Raw genomic sequence first — 18,483 nt, forward strand, 5'->3', positions numbered from 1 at the left:
TAACCCCCCCTTCTTTTGAAAGCCTGCATGGAGACATACATTAATGTGGCCTTTAAAATTTCACTTGGCATTTCAGCTTATCTGTAACAGGTGGTCAGTTAACAGCAGAGAGGACTGTGGTGTTTTTAGGACAGTGGTGGAAATACCAAAATAAACATGGTTTAAATCAATACATTGGAATCAGCAGTTCTAATCATTACTTAACTAGCAAATATATTGCTGCCTAAATTAACCTGGGAAGAATATAAATGTCAGGCAGAGACGCTTTTCATAGCAAACTGTGAACCAACGAACACACATTTGAGTGGTAGGTTTGGGATTTACCAGTTCTTCTCTCCTTCGTTCCAGCGTGTGACGTTGTTTTTCCCTGTCGGAGGATGAAGCGGAGAGTTTCTTCACGGAGCCGTGGCCATAGAGACGTCTTTGGGCCTCGGCCTTCTGCTGGGCTAGGTTACGTTTCTTATCACTGGCTCTGAATCACCAGAAACAGGAACAGAGTCACGGTAGTGAATCAATTACTGTCGACCTCAAGAAAAGTATGGAAAACTTAAAGAATGTAATTAAGTTAAACTGTTTAATTATCATTCACTCTTGTTAAAAAAATCCAATTGAAATATAATTATCACTAACATTTTTGCTCTTAATTTCTAATTTGAATGCCACAATCAAATGCACTACTTAGAGACTATTGCTACAGGGACAGCAGACGCAACCTGCAGAAAGCGTGATTTTAAGCAGACTCATGAACTTGTAAAACAACTAATTTTCACTCTAGATTGAAAGAACGGAATTTGTCTTTTGATCAAATCACCAAGGTTAGTGAAACAAACAACTCCAAACCAGAATAATTTCTGACAAGAAAATGCAGCAGCACAGAGATGAAAAGGCAGGGCCTTGACACAAACAAACTGACAAATCCAAGATGAACAAGACCAGACAGCTAATTCAGAACAAGTGAGCCATTGTGGTCTGGGAAAAAAAGGCCAATTCATTTTGGTCAGTCACTGGCCCTTTAAATTGGATCTTGAGTGCTGTTGGTGGGCTGAGGTTTATCAATGTCCATGCCCGGTTGGGTATGAATTGATCCCATGTTGATACAGTTGGTGTTGTGAGCAGATTTGTGAGCTGACCCCACCTCGGGACACCATCAGACCCTCCCTTATAAGAAGCAGAGCCACTGCTGTAAAAGCAAGAGAGGTGGAACAAAGTGCTCATTCACTCTGGCATCAACATAATGCCGTTTGTCCCAGGAAAACAAACCCCTGCTCTCACCGAGGCCTCGTCAATTCATTTGTCATTAAACCAGAGTATTAACCTTTAAATCAGCAGCAATATAGCAAAAAGTTAAAGTTGAGGATGATACTGCTCAACGTCCACAGTTAGCCATTAGAGATCTGAGGAGCTGCACTTACAGTGCACGTGCAATCGTGTGTTTGAAGTATCGACTGAACTCCGTAAACCAAATTCTGATATAAGCTTTGACTCTCGGTGTACGTCAAGGCTCCAGTTGCAATAATACGTGTCAGAGCATGCGTGACGGTGCTGGAATACCGAATGTTGAGCAGCTTGAGTGCATTGAGCAGCACCCCTTTCTTCACGTCGTAATCAATCTTCTGATCGGTCCCGAAGCTCGGGGCTCGATTGATCTGCCAGAGAAGAGAGGAGAGAAATAGTCAAAGAATAACTGGGTGTTTTCTGCTTTGCATCGTTAGTTTTTCACTTTCGTTTTACATCATAAGCCAGAAATTGTGTCAGAATGCTTTACAGGAGTGGGGCATCGATGCGAGGATATGGCAGAGGTGGGAAGGGAAGGTATAAGTTCTCTTTCAAGGACACACTGGCACTTTTAGCCCTTTCCTAAGCTCAACCATACAGTGTTAGACCCAACCACTGTAGTGAGGAGTAAGGAGTATCTGAGTAAGGAGTATCTGTAATCTGAGTATGCACCAGCAAATTACCATGACTCAGCTCAACAGGGAGTCCAGTGTTCAAAAACATAAGTAACCCCTGATTTAGGTTACAAAAGATAGCACCGCTGGGGAAAACATCAGGAACAACCTGCTTTTCTTATGAGAACAATTTCAATTCATGGTGCAAAGTATTCAGATACCAGGTTATTAAACCTGACACAACAAACCTCAAGCCTTCTATTTTATTCTCTGTTATGTTTCTGCTATCGCTCCCAAGGTGAGGCAGAGAATGTCTGAGACGTCATAGAAACCAACTAATGGACAAAAGAGCAGTAGGAGAGTGAGCTGTGGTGGCATTTGTGAATACAATAATGCTGTTCTGGAGGTGATTTCAAATGCCAGTATAACAGATGCACAGCAGAAGACTGGCTCCACTTTATGTATTTTTGATTGCTGATATAATAGTAATATTACACTGGTGTGTTTGACTGAGAGCAGCACATGTGTATTTAAACATTTTAAACACAGACCTGAAAATAAAATGTGTAGTTAGAAACAGAGGTTAGAGCATTGTAATCTAGGGATGTTTTTGGGTCGTTTTATGCATTATATTTTATAAACCACTGGTCAATAAACGAATAGTTAGAGATATTAAGATCTCTGCAGAGTTAATCTGCAGTCAGACTGAGCATTTGCATCAGAAATACTTGCTTGTCATGAAAAGAATTCGGATACAGATGGACTCACCAAAACAAGAGCCAATAACATCTCGTGACCACAGCGTCGAGCATCACTGAGCCAATCAAATGTTTGGAGAGGAAGCAGCTTTTCATTTATTAAACCAATGAGCAGCAGAGGGAAATCGGAATGTTTAGAATCTTTAGGGTCATTCTGTGGAAACTTCTCTTCCACAGATGCACAAAGCATCTCATGGGTCAGTGGAGCCCGACACTCCAGAACCCCGCCCCCCTTCATCTGAACTAGCTTTTGCTAATTACTCTTTTAACTAGGGCTGTATGACATGCTTGAGCAAAGACTTACACAATAATCAGTCTCCAAGGAACTAAGAGTGACAGCAAAAAACTTTAGCTCAATAAAGCTTCAAAAATGTTCTTCGCCAACTTAGTAAAGCCCCAGTCCCCCCCAGGAAATACTGATGTATACTGCACGAGGAAGCTTCTGCTAAGGTAACATGTTTGTAGCTTTTAGAAGTAACATGTTCTGTCTGTGCTAACCTGGAGCAATTGGAAGCTTTCTGTGAGCCTGCTAGGATAGCAACTCAGAAAATAAATCCCAACACACCGTGAAATAGTCATAAATCTTGTCTACACAAACACAATGTGAGTCTGTGAGAGCATCTGTGTTGCCTCCATGGATGGAACACAGCAGTCCTAGTTAGTAGTGTTCTGTGACAGAGCAACCCATCAAAGTCTGCTTTTGATTTCAAAAACTCCGGCGTGATTGACACAATGTAAAGGGTGTACATTTAGATGACTGTAGCCTATAGGAAACAGCCAGAATGACAGCCATCCTTTTGTTTTACCTCACCAGCAGATTGGTGGTGTCGAGCTGTCAACGAGCAGCAGGTCGCTGTTGCACTCGCTGCATGGTATGTGCAACATATAGTAAACAACAGCATAATTCTAGCCAGAAGTCTCCTGCTTCTTCTCAGTTGTCCCTATGAGAGCACTGTTTTCAGCCTTCACTCACTGGTCATTACTTCCTGGTATTCATATCTCTCTCCACGTTTAGGCGTTCTTCTCCCTGGTGGAGGAGGTAGGATCTGTCTGGCCTTAATGAACCCCTGCGGGCTTCCAAAAAACCCTACTCTGAATTTGCTTAAGTGTCTCTGGCAGGCTCTTAAAAGGCTCCTGAGCCTCACCAAGATGGGTTCAATAAAAATGTCAGATGAAACGAAACGTCTTTCGACTTTTGCCTTGATTTTAGTTGAACATCAGCACTGCGTCATTGCAGTCACTCACTCCAACATCAAGGAGATCATATCAGCCAATTACCCATTTTCTTATAATACAGGTTTTGAGGACATCTGGGGATCTGATCGAAAATGCAGAAATCAGGGGGTTTGCTGGAAAAAAGAGGGCAAACTGTACAGGACAAACACCTCATTTGCTTTCTGCGCCTGCGGGTGTGAGACACAAAGGTAATTTTCTCCTGTTTTAGAGGCAGCTGTGACACAAAGTTTGCACCGGGCGGGTAAATAAGTGCAATGTTTTAATTACACACTGCATCTTGGAGTGAAAACTGACGCGTTCGGGCCATTTTCATCAGTCGTGTGACATGTGCAAACTCTTGAAACTGCTGCAGACATCGGAGAGCATACCTGTGGTGTCTGCAGCGTGGTGCTAATAAAATGGCTTCTTCTTCCAACAACAACTGCCCCCCCCCCCCCCCCCCCCCCCCCCCCACCCTGGCATCAGCTGTGAACGCTACTGGTCAGAAGCGAAAGGGCTCAGTCCAGATTAATCGGTTCAGAAAAGCCAACCCTTCTTATTATTCCCGACAGAGCGTTGCAATGATGAGCTCCGCACGCTTGAGTGTTTCGGCACAGTTCAACCACTGTCAGAATGGGGTGTTTGTTGCTACACAATGGCGGGAGAAGAAAAGGAGGGAGGGGCGGGAGCAGGAGTCGCAGAGCAACAGGGACAGACAGCTGCCCGCCATGTTAAGTGGATCGCTTGTTTTCCCTCACAGTTTTCTTTTATTGAGGTGGTGATTTGAGTGGAGCTGGTAGATAGGAGAATAATCTCACTGAGCATCAGGAGATGCTGGACAAATCCCTGGAAGTGAGCAGTTCTCTGCTTCACTTTGACACCGATCTGAGGGAGCTGTCTTGACCGCCTCGCTGGTTCGCTTTTTTTTATTTTCATTTTTTTTGCGTTCAAGGACGCTGAAGGAGCAAACACAAAAAGACTGCCACAAAACTGCAGCTCTGAAGCAGCCGTGAGATAGTTTGCACACAAACCTGATTTAACCCCTGTGTACTTTTCAAAATGCGGGAATACATCAACAAAACTCCAAGGATCATGAATATTGCACGCTCCACCAACTCAAACGGCGGTTCCATATGTCACCAATAAGCATGCAATATACCCGACCTCTCGATGGCGTGCCTGCACACAAACATGCCCACAACAGTCACTGGGGCTACCACACATGCCTGATGATAAATGACTAAATGTTGAGGTGTGTTTAGAGCTGCCCCACATATGCGGCCTGTGCGCTCCTAATTTGATACTTATTCCATGAAATAGTCATGTTGGGGGAAAATGGATGTGGATAGAGACAGACAGTGCCATACATCATTCTAATTATTCTTTAATAAACCTCTGCCTAACTGACGTGTTGGTAACTACTGCCATCTACAGGTCAGATGCCGAATGACGCGCCACCTCCAAGAGATATCTCTGAACATTTAAATAAAAATGAAGTCATCGAAGTGCAAAAGATTAATCAAAGGCAAGGAGAAGGAAAGGTGGAAGGGTCTAAGACGGACCTAGAGATAATTGACTCTATCAAACTGTATGTGTTCTCCTCTGTCATTTTTCAGCCTTGAAAATTCAATCATGAGGGGATGAACGTTATTTGGAGAGCACAGCTAGCGAGCAAATTCCTCTTTAATCACTCTGAATACAAAATAATGCTGGATAGACCTGGCTGTTGTGGGGTGGGGGGGTGGGGGAAATACTTCTCAAATTTCCTGAAAGGCAGGCTAACCTCTAAACACATCTTTTAAAACACCTTGAAAGACAGCTTGGCTTTAAAATTCAAGCAATTCAAATTCATCTCATGTTAAATTGAATTTCAAGAGAAAGCTCCTTCACGTGTAAGGGACTATTTATTTTGCACCAGAAACTCCATTTGATTTACTCTCAGTCTATACTACACACACGTCTGGACTCAAAAGGACAGGAAATCTGGATTATGTCGGCTCTGTTGGATGGACAGGCAAACGATACTCATCTTGAAACAATTGGGAACAGTGCATGGAAACAGGAAAGTTTCAGTAAGGAGTGACGGGAGGAAGGAGACGGGTAAAGAATCACTGCCCTGAGGGGGAGTGCTACAACTGTAGTCTGTTGTCGCTGTGCCCGTTCACACACCCACACAAAGTGAGACACAAACAAACCAATTCCACAGTTCAGTTAGAAAAGCCTTCCTCATTAGCTGCACACCACTCATCCTATTAATCAGGGTCAGCCAGAGATAAAGATCAGACGTCATTCATATCACCACGTAAGCTGTAGCGGCATCTTTATACTGAACAGTTAGCCAGTGAAAAAGATTCATACTTCTTTTTTTCAAGCTGAATTCCTTCTTGCCTCATTAAATGGATGAAAAGCTGTGCTCAGGGATGGAGCTGGTGTGGTAGGCAGAGCAGACCCCCACCCAACCCCCCAGACACATACACACCAAGCTGCAATATTCCCAGAAGCAGAAAGGACCACACATCTATATTCTCATCCACATCGGGGAATAGAGACATTCACAAAAAACAGTGAAGCCAAACATATACTCAACACAGTGCCTTCAATATGCACCCGTTCCTTCCGCCTGTGGCCTGCCTGACATTAGAGCCGCGGCTTCACAAGGATCAGTCAGGTCTTCTAGTTATTGCTTCTTTTTTATTTAGATGACCCGGGTGCTCAGACCAGCTCTGTAAGATTTCGCTGAACAGCTGAAAACAAAGGAAAAGGCCACGAGGGCAGGCCTCAATCCACCGTTTGGGGTCTACGGACACAAGAAGATGGATTCCAGGGAGCAATAGATCATACTCTCACATTATCTGATTCTATTTCAAGTATAAGGAGGTCTAGAACAGAGAGTTGGAGCCCCACCGAGGCTCCCCAAGTCTGTAATGTTATTGTAATTCTGCTTACTGCAGTTGACATTGTTTGTCATGGTCTGTCATGCTGCTTTACAGAGCAAGGGCCTTAAATAAGCTGCATGCTTGTCTCTCATCAAATATCTTTCCTTGGGCTTCTTTTTTTGTCCTTGATAAAGAAACAGTCAATGAGGCATTTACAGGGGAAAAAAAGAAGCACGCCTTGGCGTGGAAACCAGTCCGAGTGCGTGTGTGTCTGCAGTGCATGGGTGACGGTGGCTCAGTGAAACGCCTCTGCTATACAAGACACAGATGCCGTCTGGACTGGCTTAATGAAAGTGAACGGTTCAGGTTACGCCATTCGAGCAGGCTGGTTTGTGTCGCCTGCGCAGTCTTGATGTTTTGAATGTCAATAGGAGGTAAAACTTGGGCTGAAAACCCTGCTGAATTAAGATAGGGATCACACAAAAGCCCGTCTCTCTTTTTATAGGTCCTCTTCTCCCACTTCTATACTTGCTCTGAGAACAATAAGTCTATTTGATGCCTTGCCTTGGTAGAAGAAGCATCATTCCTGCCTTCTCTGCCAGCGCCCGTGACGAGCTTTTTAGCAGGTGTGTGCTGGTCTGTGGGCTGCTCCTCCTGAGCGTCTGAATTAGTTCAGTTTTTGCAATGATTTCTCTTTGTGCTTACAAAGCATTGTGCAGCATTGTGTTTTTACACAAAGCTTTTGCAGAGAAGATAGAAGGAAGCATCCTCCTGATCACATGCTCATTTAAATTTTACAGCATACACTTTTAGATATTTTTATAAGTTTAAATGGAGAATGATAGAGGCAACTAGTGCATTATTCCTTCGCAGGCACCACAGCAGCCTAAATACAAATAGAATACAAAAGACAGAACTAATACCAGCTGACAGTTTCTTGCATATGATATCCTGACTTTTGGGTATCTGACAGGCTTTGAGTTTACACAGGTTGAACCTTAATTTCCTGGTTGTGAGTTTGCATGTCCGACAACCAATTCTGACATTTTAACGAGTAAGAGAGGAAGACAGTGTCAGAACGGCAGTCCGGGTAAAGCTCCGACGTGCATGGCACGCATAATTCGCAGTGACACCAACAGGGAAACCTGAGAGGAGCGGTCCGCAGATTCAAAACAAACCCGCAAGACCCAGATTGTGTTTGGATTTCTGACATGATTCTTACTGCTTTGGGCCTCAGTGGGTCGACAAAAATAATAGTATAATGAGACAAAAATGGTGTAACGGGGTGAAATAGATGTAGATGCCACAAACGCTGCTAAGCATTCTGGAGAAATTTTTAATTTGGACCTGAGGGCTTGCCATAGGGTGCCATTTGTGGCAACTGGCCTATGGGCAGGCTGCACATAGTGTCCCAGTGGATTTAAAATGAACTTGAAAGGAGCAACAAAATTATTTTCAGGCTTGACAGCATACAGTCACTTGGAACTATCACTTGGTTAATCAGCTGAAATTAAGGAAAAAAAAAAGATTGTGGCAATAAATGTTGTGTGAAACAGGAACAGTGTGTGCTTGTGTGTGTCGGGGGGGGGGGGGGGTTAACTGATGAGAGTTATAGAACTGCTAGTAGCACAGGGGGGATCATTACTGCTGGAGTGGAACTACTGCGTTCACGGCTGTTCGCCATGTCTCGTACACGTTTACTCACACGCACAGACGAGCACATGCATGATGCCACAGTGCTCCAGCAGTCAGAAGGAACACCGTCTCCTTGTCTTCTACAACATGATGTTGTCATAGACAACTGCTCAACCACATCACAAGTCATGTAATTACAACACTGCAATTCCACAATGCCTCCTAAGAAAACACCAACTAAAATGTCACCCTTCTTCCCCCCAAAAAATCAAAAGCTACTGCAAATACACCCGATTTATTTTGGGCAGGCGTGATGGGGAGGAAAAACAAACAATTATCCCAGGAGCATTTCCCAACCTGGAGTCAATTTATGGGAAAGGTGGGGGCCAAGGCACACCGCCACTTTGGGTTAAAGGATTTAGGTCATGCTTTAACTGACTAGATGACATCAGAGCAGTGAGACTGAAATCCTGGAGTGGAGTCTCAACTTGAATCCATCTCCCAATTTAGTGACACTTGACAGTCTCATACTTGGAAACTAATGAGCCGACCTGCAGCCGTGACCTATATTTTGTTACTGATGTGCACTTGGTTGCTTTTGTATGTGTAATAGATGCATCTGTCTGTCATCATGAGTGCACACTTGTGCATGTGCTCTAAATGTTTTTGATAGATCTATAAGTGTGTTCAGTTTCTGCACATACGAGACAACAGCGAAATCCTCGTGTTTATGCTCTCTGTCGGTGTTGATCTACATTTTCCTCTGTCTGAAGCCATTTTACTGTCACTTTAGGAAGAGTGTGAGCAGGTGAGAGTCAACAGACCGCTGCAACACGGACTTATGCAAAGCCTCAAAGAAATGAAATGTTTAATATACTAAACTACGTTAAATAAAAAGGAAATGTAGAAGAGAATAATTATGCTTCCTCTTATCAGTCAATTAAAAACCACAAATACTTGAATTATCATTTTGTAGAGTGTAATTAAAGCAACAGTAAGAAGGACTTTTAGATGGCCTTCATGCTTGAACACACACGCGTACCTCCAGCAGCCACGGCTTGAGTTTGCGGTCCAGAATGATGTCAAAGCCCAGGACCTCGAAGCAGACACTGTCGCTCCCTGGTGGTTGGCCGGGACGACACATGCGATAAGCGTGCAGCACGTGGGGCTCAGCCACAATTAATGTCTTCACCACGAGCTCCTGGAAGGACACACAAACAAAAAGGCAAAGACAAAGACAGAAATCCGTTTTCATTCGTTTGTTTGTTCATTCGCATCTAAAGCAAAGCTGAATTCTGCGTAGCAGCTGAGGGAACCGTCTTTTTTTAAACTTGACATATCCTTCAAAAGTCAACAATTATCAAGGAATAAAAAGCGCATAGTGGACCTGAGTTCTGCGTGAGACACACTCACTCTGGCCTCCCCTCACCGAGCAGCCCCCCGTGCTGCTGCTGGCCCGCAGTTCACTCAAACCCCATTCTGACTTCAGGGTGGAGGAGAATAGCTTTGGCAGTCTGGCCCCAGCCTGATAAGGCAGCAGCCCCCCTTCCTCTTCTATCTTTCTGTCATCACACACCTCCATTCATTTGTCCATCCATCCACCCATCTGACCCACAGGCTGCCTAAAACAAACACCTGCTCCCACTTACCCCAGTTTATGCCCTCAGTACTGCACGGTTTGTGTTTTGGTCCCTGCTTGCATCAGCTCCCAGCACTGGCCGCTGCTGAACACTGGGCAGGATTTTGCACTGTTTTCTCGGGCTTTGGAAACAATATTTTCAAATAACTTGGAAAAAACCCCAATGATTCCTGGGCACCTGGTTGACATGTGGCTAGCTAGTCAAGTTGGACATCTCAGTGTTTAGACAAAGACTAGACATCCTCAAGAGACATTTTTATCCCAAAACTCATTTGTTAACGTATCAATGATAATTGAGGACTGATGTTTATTTTCATTTATGAAACACCCTTAATTTAATTGTTTCTAAAAATAGAGTGATAAGGAAATAAGCTTTAATGACAGACGGACGGACGGACGGACGGACAGACGCGCGCACACACACACACACACACACACACACACACACACACTCTCTCTCTCTCTCTAAAGCCCTGCAGTTATCGTCTGCATGCTGAGTGCAGGACAGCAGCGAGCATGACTGGCCCATTTATGCTCTGAACATTACCAGCTCATAACAGAGCTGCAGCTTTGCTGGTCAGACCTTAGACAGGCTGCCTCCTGCAGCATATCAATAACACATCGCTAAGAAAATACAGGGAACTGTTAACTCCCACGGATTAAAAAAAAAAAAAAACCTGACAAACAAGCGCGGACTGTTTGGATTCGGGGCAGCCTGCTAGTGGTTTGTATGAGAACAAAGTGAAAGGGAGCGAGAACATTGAAGGGAGTTGATACGAGGATCGCTGTGTGAATATAAATGACATGCTCCAAGTGATGCAACATCTCAATAAAGAGTTAGTGTTTCACTCAGTGAAGAAAAGGGAAAATAAGTCGAGTGTAATCACTTTGACAACGGTGAGCACATGGAGAGATCAGGTGCCTGGGAAAGGAGAGTAAAAATAAATGAATATAACTGAAACGACATACCCAAAGTAGCTGCAATGTTATGTGAAGGTAAACGAATGAACGTCTGCCTCAAGGAGAGTAAAGTAACATATGTGATGTGATACGGCTGCAGAAGAAAAGGTAGAAACCAAAGGAACACCGAGGCACCGCAGGGATCAAACGAGAACAGTCAAACGCAAGAAGGGAAGTGCAAAAACAAGATAAATGGAAGAGAATGAGTGTATCTGTGCTTCTGTGAAGCACCCACGTACAGAAATGTCTCCCCAGAATTTGGCCACGTCATAGTCGTTGCTGCGCAGGAACTCAGTGAACCAGCTGATGGACCTCTTGCTGCCTTTATCCACCGTTTCGTCCCGCTCAAAGTTCTCATTGTGCTTGTTGACTGAGTAGTTTGTCAGGTGCATGTAGAGCTGGCTCTGTGGAAACAAAAATGGAAAAAAGGACAGATTTTTAAAATATGCCAATCTAAACACACATGGGGACATGATATTTGATATACTTGTAATGGACTGAGTGCTGTTCAGTAATAACCACATACAATAACAGAGTAACAGAAAACCATAATAAAGTAACATTGGTAAATAAACATGTTTAAGCTTTACCTTGTGAAATATTTTAATAAATAAATCTCAGCTCTGAAAAAGAGGGCATACACTCTGCTGACACTATAACATACATAAATATTAAAAATACAATAAAGACTATCAACTGAGAATTTTCCCTGTCTGGTGAAATATAACTGAACCCACTGCTAGCTTGTAAAACAGCTTCTTCTTATGAGAAACATCAATAAAAACATAACATTGAAGCCACAGCTGATAATATTTACACCAGATGGTCTCATCTGTTTGTTTTGTTGTGTAGAATACAACCTCTTCTTCTTTCCTCTGAATGCATATAGAGTATTTACTGAGATAAAAGACATCTTTTTTTTTTACCTTCGTGTGATGAATAACTCTGAGGTGAATATAAAAATGGGCACTTGTTCAGTTAAACCACAGTGATGAAATTAATTCCAATTTGAAAGGTGACTAAAAGGACACCAGCATTGATTTGGTACATCCCTCTCAGAACATTTTCACGTTCAGTTCGTGGCGCCTCCTTCCCCCTAATGGGTGGGTAAATAGCAGTTAGGACACAGGCCACTCCAGGCCTCTGATGACTGTCTGAGGGCCACTCTCTGGGACTGAGCATCCATCTCAGTGGCATGACACGCTCAATGATGTGTCTCACACATTGGCTAATCCTATACAGCCCGTCTGTGGTTCTGGACGGGATCATACTGTAGATCACATCTCTGTCTCTCTAACCTGCATAGTATAGAAATATGTAAAGATGCCTCACCTCCGTCTCAGCTGGCGCATTTACACACAGCTACTCCAGCAAGTGCACTTTTGTTCATTGCTGTTATAGACATCCTGATGGGAAGTACATTAAAGCTGGATACTGCAATGCTATAATAGCATCGACCTCATATTCAACAGCACTGGCACCAACTGCATGTCGCCCCAAGTGTGTGTGTGTGTGTGTGTGTGGAGCATCCTCTCAACATCAGCACACGGAGCTTGGCAGGTGCAGAACCTCAAGGCAAATATAAGTGTGTGGAAATTACAGGAGACATCTGGTATGTGGACGTTTGTGCTTGGCAGCATGAATGTGCGTGTGTTTTGTGTGTGTTTGTGTGTGTGTGTGCGCATGCGTTTGAGAACAATATCAGTCTTTCAGTTGTCAGCATTTGGGCATTGTTTACCGTGTAAATAAGCACTTCAGTGTTTTGTGATCATATGGAGATTACATTGCGGCTCCCAACCTCTGTCCCTCCGTGCATCTGAGTGCCCGATTTGATTAGGTTGAGTGGCACAAGCTGTCGTCTCAGACTTATGGGAGCGCTCGCGATTATATTGCCCTGTAAATTTCCTTTTACTATGTATTGGCAGTGCGTTTCTGAACCTGTTTGACACAGACAGTATAAACTGAGGTTGTTATTAATCATCTACCCAGCCTCCAACCGTTACAAGTAAAGAGCTGTGAATCTCCTTTGTCTAATAAAGAGTTTCCCACAATTCATTCTTGCTGTTATCTCCCAGTGACTCACCAGGTTGGCCTCAGTGGGCGCATGGTATTTCTCTGTACCCATGCGGACAAGGCCGTCTTTGTACAGAAAAATGCGAAGCGGGTCGCAGGAAGTGACAAGGATGTAGACACGCAGGTCAAACTTGTAGCCCTCCATGAGAAACGGCTTGTCCAGGTATTCCTGGACAATGAGGTGCTCCTGGGCTGGCAGCTTCTCACAGTTCCGTATGAGCGAGATCCTGGAAAGGCAGACGTTCACTGAATAATTGGGCCTTGGTGTAGGCAAAAGTTGTAAAAACAGAATGTGAAATAAAAAGCGTGAAACATTGCACGAAGTCAAGGTTCCCCCGTGGTGAGTTTCCACCGCTGCAGAACACTTGATGGAATTACACAGTATTAAATAAAGGTAAAGCACTGGCTGGCCATCAACACTGAAAGAACGGGCTTGGTTAAAAATAACCCGTGTTTGAAAAAGCAATAATAAAACAGCAAGGAGAGAGAAAACCGCGACTCTCTAAGGTCGATTCTTTCAATGGGAAATGCATCAAATGTAACTATGGGCGGGTTAATAGGAGCAGACATTGTGCTGCGTTTCAACCTCCACCCTAATTCATTTGCTTCGCCCTGGTGTCACCGGCACTCAGAGCGTATAGTACGCAGGCCATTGTGAGCTGGGCTCAAGAACGGGCTGAATGTGCGTTTGTGTGGACTCGGGCGCGTGCGTGGAGAGCTAAGTGGCAATACTTTAAAAAACAAATGTCAACATGTGCATGTTTGTTCCAGTGTGGTGGTGTGTGTGTGTGTGTGTGTGTGTGTGGGGGGGGGGGTCCTGTTTGCCCAGGGGGTGAGGGGTCAACGTTAAACAATCTCCCACTATGTACAAGCATTGCGACTGACCCGTATCACCATCACTCATGGTTAAGGTAGAATTTGCTTAAATTGCTAACATGCACAGGCTAAAAGGCTCCATTATTCACGTGCGAGCAGGCGTATCATGCACAAACACACAATTCTTATCCGAGATGTAGAGACCCGACTGCACGAAAGAGGACGTTTTGAGGAATTGCGATAATACAGTGCGGCAGCAGAGCAGCAAAGGGCTGACGCTATTCTGCTTTGTGGATTCTGTAATCACAACCACAACATCGGGTATCTTGGGAACCATGTGGTTTCTTTCTTCCCCCCCTTTTTTTCCACTGTGTTAACACTAATGCACAGCAGCACTGGCACTGAATCTAAACGGGGATTTAAAAAAGACAAAATTAGATATCCTAGTTTGGTGAACTTCAACTACACTCACCTTTGAGCCTTGCAGTTCAACGCAGGCTTTCTAAATCAATTTCCAACTAAAACCAGCACGCTGCGAACAAACATCTCATTGTCCTTCTTAGTACAGTACTTGAACATAAGAGAACGGGGGAGACGTTGATGAGATCCTGACCGACAACGTGAAGGGGCCCTCTTAACCGGCAGACAGCGAGCTGAATGATGAGGACGGGGTTAACGGTGTTAGTTAGCTGAGGAGGAGTAGCCCAGGAGAAGATGACATGATTGATGAGCTGTGGTGTCAGATAATCACAGCCCACTCTCCCTTGCCTACTTAATTTACCACCAGAGGGGATCACGCCTTTTTAAGCCCCGCGCGTGCCTTTTATTTTGTTTCCTCCGTAACAAGCCGCACTTCAGACGTAAACAATAACTTCATTTAGTGGGCCGAAGGAAAAATAAATTACACGGGGTGGAGTATAACTTAATTTCCTGACACGTCACACCGTCACACAAAAAAACCCACAACAAAAAGGCAGGGAAGACTCTAATCTCGTGAGCTGCCTGCTGCTGAGAGGATGAGCTAAACTCATCATCTTTCATATTCCTAATGTATTGCAATAATTCAGCCCTTGCTGCCTTTTATTCTTTAATAAATAAGGGCTTAGTGCAGCTCGGAGTTATAAGTAATGCTCACATGATACCAGAAAGGACAAATTCAAAGAGAATCAGAGGGGGAAGTGAAGCGCACTCAGCTATTAGTACCTCAATATCCCCATCTATTGGTGCCAGTGATGAATGCACTCTGGGCTTCGTGTGGGCACTTGGGGGATCGTGTTTTCATTGAAGCAGCAGTCAAAAGGAATAATCAATAACTGCTTTGCCCGCCTTAAATTTCTACTCTTTATTCATTTACTCGCTTTTATGTTTATTTCATATGGACAGATGAGCGTGCATATGGAAGTGAACGGCCAGTATGCAATGCATCACAGGAATATATGGGATATATATCCACTGCAGTGCCTTTTAGTGGCTTTATTAATCTGAAGTATTGCCTGGCAGAAGACACTGGCAATGGAATATATATTTGTGCATGTATACTGTATTTATATATATATTTGCACCCATCCTCCCTACACAATGCATTACTGCTATGACTGTGCTAGCTCCATCAAAGAGTACCTCTTCAAAGCGTATCAATAACAACCCTTTGTCCTGTTGATGCCAACGTCGCCCTCCCTCATGTAGCCACTCCGTCCAAACAACTGCGGATTTATTTAAAACGCCATCTGTTCCGAGGACTGTATCTAAACTGATTTACAGGTACTCCTTGCTGCTGAGGACATTTTCCCCATGACCTCGCATCAATCAAAAGTTCAGAAACACAGTAATTAATGTGTTTTATTGTTCCCCTGATGATGTTTACAGGGACAAGCTAACTTTGAAAACTGTTCCTGCCCACACTGGACCGCAGGAATGCCAAAATAGTTTCAGTGGAGCACAAAAGTTACTCCAGCTCATTTCTAGCTTACCCGTGGCCCATGGCTCCGTTGGCTGGTTTGACGATAAAAGTCTTCTGCTTGCGTTTCCTGCGCAGCTCTGTGACGTAGTTCTGGAACTGAGTGTACTCGGCGGGGAAGATCCAGGTTTTGGGTATGAAGCTGTACTCTTGAGGCTGGCACTTGATCATTCTACAGAAACAAGGACAGAGGGTGGGAGCAACAAAACATCACCATCATCCCCATTTAGAAAGTCTGTACTGCCACAACAGCTAATGTTGCTCTCGCTGGCTGCGTTAAGAGAGACAGGAACCTTACTTGGACGTGTTTCTTGCTAAGCAGTCTTTCCGGCAGATTTCTCCCATGCCAGGGAAATGGTTAATTCTCTGCAGAGGGACATACAGACATAATAATGCCGTTAGGGCCATTACCCTACTCAGTTCCACCCCCACCTCCACATAAAAATGAGCACATTAAAGGCGGCAACCTGAAGTGAGCTTACGATGTTCTGACATTTATGCCCAATTATGGACTCAAAACAAAAAGGTGACACCGAGACCTTTTCCAACCCTTATTTAGTTTACCATGTTTTTGTATACTATTTAAGGGTCGGGGGGGGGGGGGGGGGGGAGAAAGATCAATCTCAACTCAGAGGAGCTGAGGTAATTGGTTCTGCTTGGCAAACTCCTGCAGTGACAGTTGAATGAATTGCTTTGAATGTGCCGAAAGGGAGGTGAGCAGGAGGTGTGTGTGTGGGGGGGGTAAATGAAAACTCTGTGTTTTATGTATTCTTTGACCAAATGAGCCTGAACGGGGCGTTAATTAGGCTTGTATGAAGTGAAACTTGACGGCAAAACCTCTGAACACACCAAAAAGAAAGGAAAAAATTAAAAGTGTGTGTGTGTGTGTGTGTGTGTGTGTGTGTGAATAATAAGCTCCTGTGATTATTATCCAAAGGAGACAGACGTAATTAGGGATTCGGAAGAGATCGCGCAATTACTGTATGTCAATGTGGCAACACGGTCGTGGCTCGTGATGGGAAATGAAAAGCAGTTGTCGGGTTCCACGTCTACTGTTTTAAAGAAATAAATCCATTCCACGGTTGACGGGAAAACTCTGTTTCCATCCAGCCACTGGCTTCACGACCGTATGGGAAGGCAGTCTAATACTTGCCGCCGCTGAGCCAAAGTCTTTCTAAGTTGCGACTGAATCAATCGTTGACCGGTCTAATCAAACAAACACAGAGGAAGATGGATGGTAAAACGCTCAGCCCCCCAGAGGCAGCAAGGTCACGCGGCGGGACGGCAAGGTCAAACGGAGGAGAGATCGCTGTCAGACCAGTACCCGGCATACAGAACAAGTCTTGTTGTTTAAGCCTGTCTTGTCGGCATCACGAGTGACATGTGAAACCCGACCCCCCCACCCCCTGCTGATCACAACTTGCCAGTCTACCTGTCAATCATCCCATCTGTTTGACGCTCTGTCCGCCCTCCTCTCTTCCCCGCCTCACTTTTACCTCCCAGGTTGGTAAAAAGGTCAAACTCTTCCGTTCATCTTCAGTCTCCCCTCGCTTTTGTTCCTTTTCCCACCTGACATTTCTTGGATTTAATTTACATTTAATAGCAATTCTTCGTCTCTGTGCTGCTCTGAAACTTAACCTTGGCTGTGTTCTTAGTGAACTTTCCCTCAGTTGCACAATTACTTCAGCACTTTATGTTCCTTTTTTCATCAAGCTTCATCTAAATAGGAATACAGCACATAAACATCCTCGTGCTGGTAAAGGTATTCGTCTTTGAACAAAACAGACTCCTAAGTAGAGGAGATTGTGTGGATTAATAGTAGAAATGATGTTGCTGTTCAAATCACTGCATTTTCTGCCCCGCACCTCTGACACCTTCACCTTAAAGGCAACAGTTTTCATGTTCATTAACAACCTTTTTTCCCCAACATTTGCACAACCCATCTTCTTCAGAAACAGTCATACAAGTACTGAAATATTCCAGCAGGTAATAGTCAGGTGGATGAGTACGAGAGTGTATCTGCTGCTGCAGAGAAATCTGTAAAAAATAAATAAATGAAATAAAAAACCCACAGAAACGGTGCAGTAAAATTCAACTTCCTTTCTGCTTCGCCTGTTTTTTTTTATTATTAATTGATTTCGACTGGAGAAGAATTTGGGTTTGGGAGTTAAAATGGATTATCTTTAAACATCAGGGATACGCTCGATACTGCAGACTGCGCTTCGCTTTCCTGTTCAAGGCATCAGGGGAAAAATCCCCGACATCCTTGCTTTCCAACTCTCATTCCTAACCTCTTGGCCGGTGTATAATGCATGCTGATAGACGTTCGGCATACCTGATAATTCCTGAGCTCAGCGATTTTCTCGTGCTGCACGGCCGAGTCGTTCCAGATGAGGTTGGCGGTTTCATCTTCGTCCCGGGTCTTAATGAAGTCCATTTCATTGATGGCTATGCGAACTGGGGATTAGAATGAGTTACTTACCTAATTAGTTATGCAACAAACTTAAATAACTTTCATGACATAATGACCCACATCCAAAAGAATTTCTCCACTGCAGATCAGTGATTTGGTCCCATTTTGCAGAGCAGCCAATCAGCAGCTTCTCTTGGAAAATGCCTAATTGTATGTAATGCACTCCCAAACCACAGGAAGCAGCATGACAGA

At 44.1% G+C, this 18,483-nt stretch overlaps 1 protein-coding gene across 2 annotated transcripts in view; it reads right to left on the minus strand.

The window, feature by feature from the left end:
• Positions 1 to 18,483, minus strand: part of ttll7 (tubulin tyrosine ligase-like family, member 7) — a 43,908-nt gene that overhangs the window by 19,189 nt on the left and 6,236 nt on the right. For both annotated transcript variants that reach the window (XM_057037185.1, XM_057037186.1), the window contains exons 4-11: positions 18,154 to 18,275; positions 16,117 to 16,184; positions 15,832 to 15,990; positions 13,056 to 13,272; positions 11,212 to 11,376; positions 9,416 to 9,574; positions 1,552 to 1,646; positions 325 to 472 (exon numbers count right to left, since the gene is read on the minus strand). In XM_057037185.1, coding sequence (XP_056893165.1) covers positions 325 to 472; positions 1,552 to 1,646; positions 9,416 to 9,574; positions 11,212 to 11,376; positions 13,056 to 13,272; positions 15,832 to 15,990; positions 16,117 to 16,184; positions 18,154 to 18,275 — 1,133 coding nt within the window. The remainder of the gene's footprint in view (positions 1 to 324; positions 473 to 1,551; positions 1,647 to 9,415; positions 9,575 to 11,211; positions 11,377 to 13,055; positions 13,273 to 15,831; positions 15,991 to 16,116; positions 16,185 to 18,153; positions 18,276 to 18,483) is intronic.

Source organism: Takifugu flavidus, chromosome 7 (genome assembly GCF_003711565.1).
Source record: "Takifugu flavidus isolate HTHZ2018 chromosome 7, ASM371156v2, whole genome shotgun sequence".
Taxonomy (NCBI): Eukaryota; Metazoa; Chordata; class Actinopteri; order Tetraodontiformes; family Tetraodontidae; genus Takifugu; species Takifugu flavidus.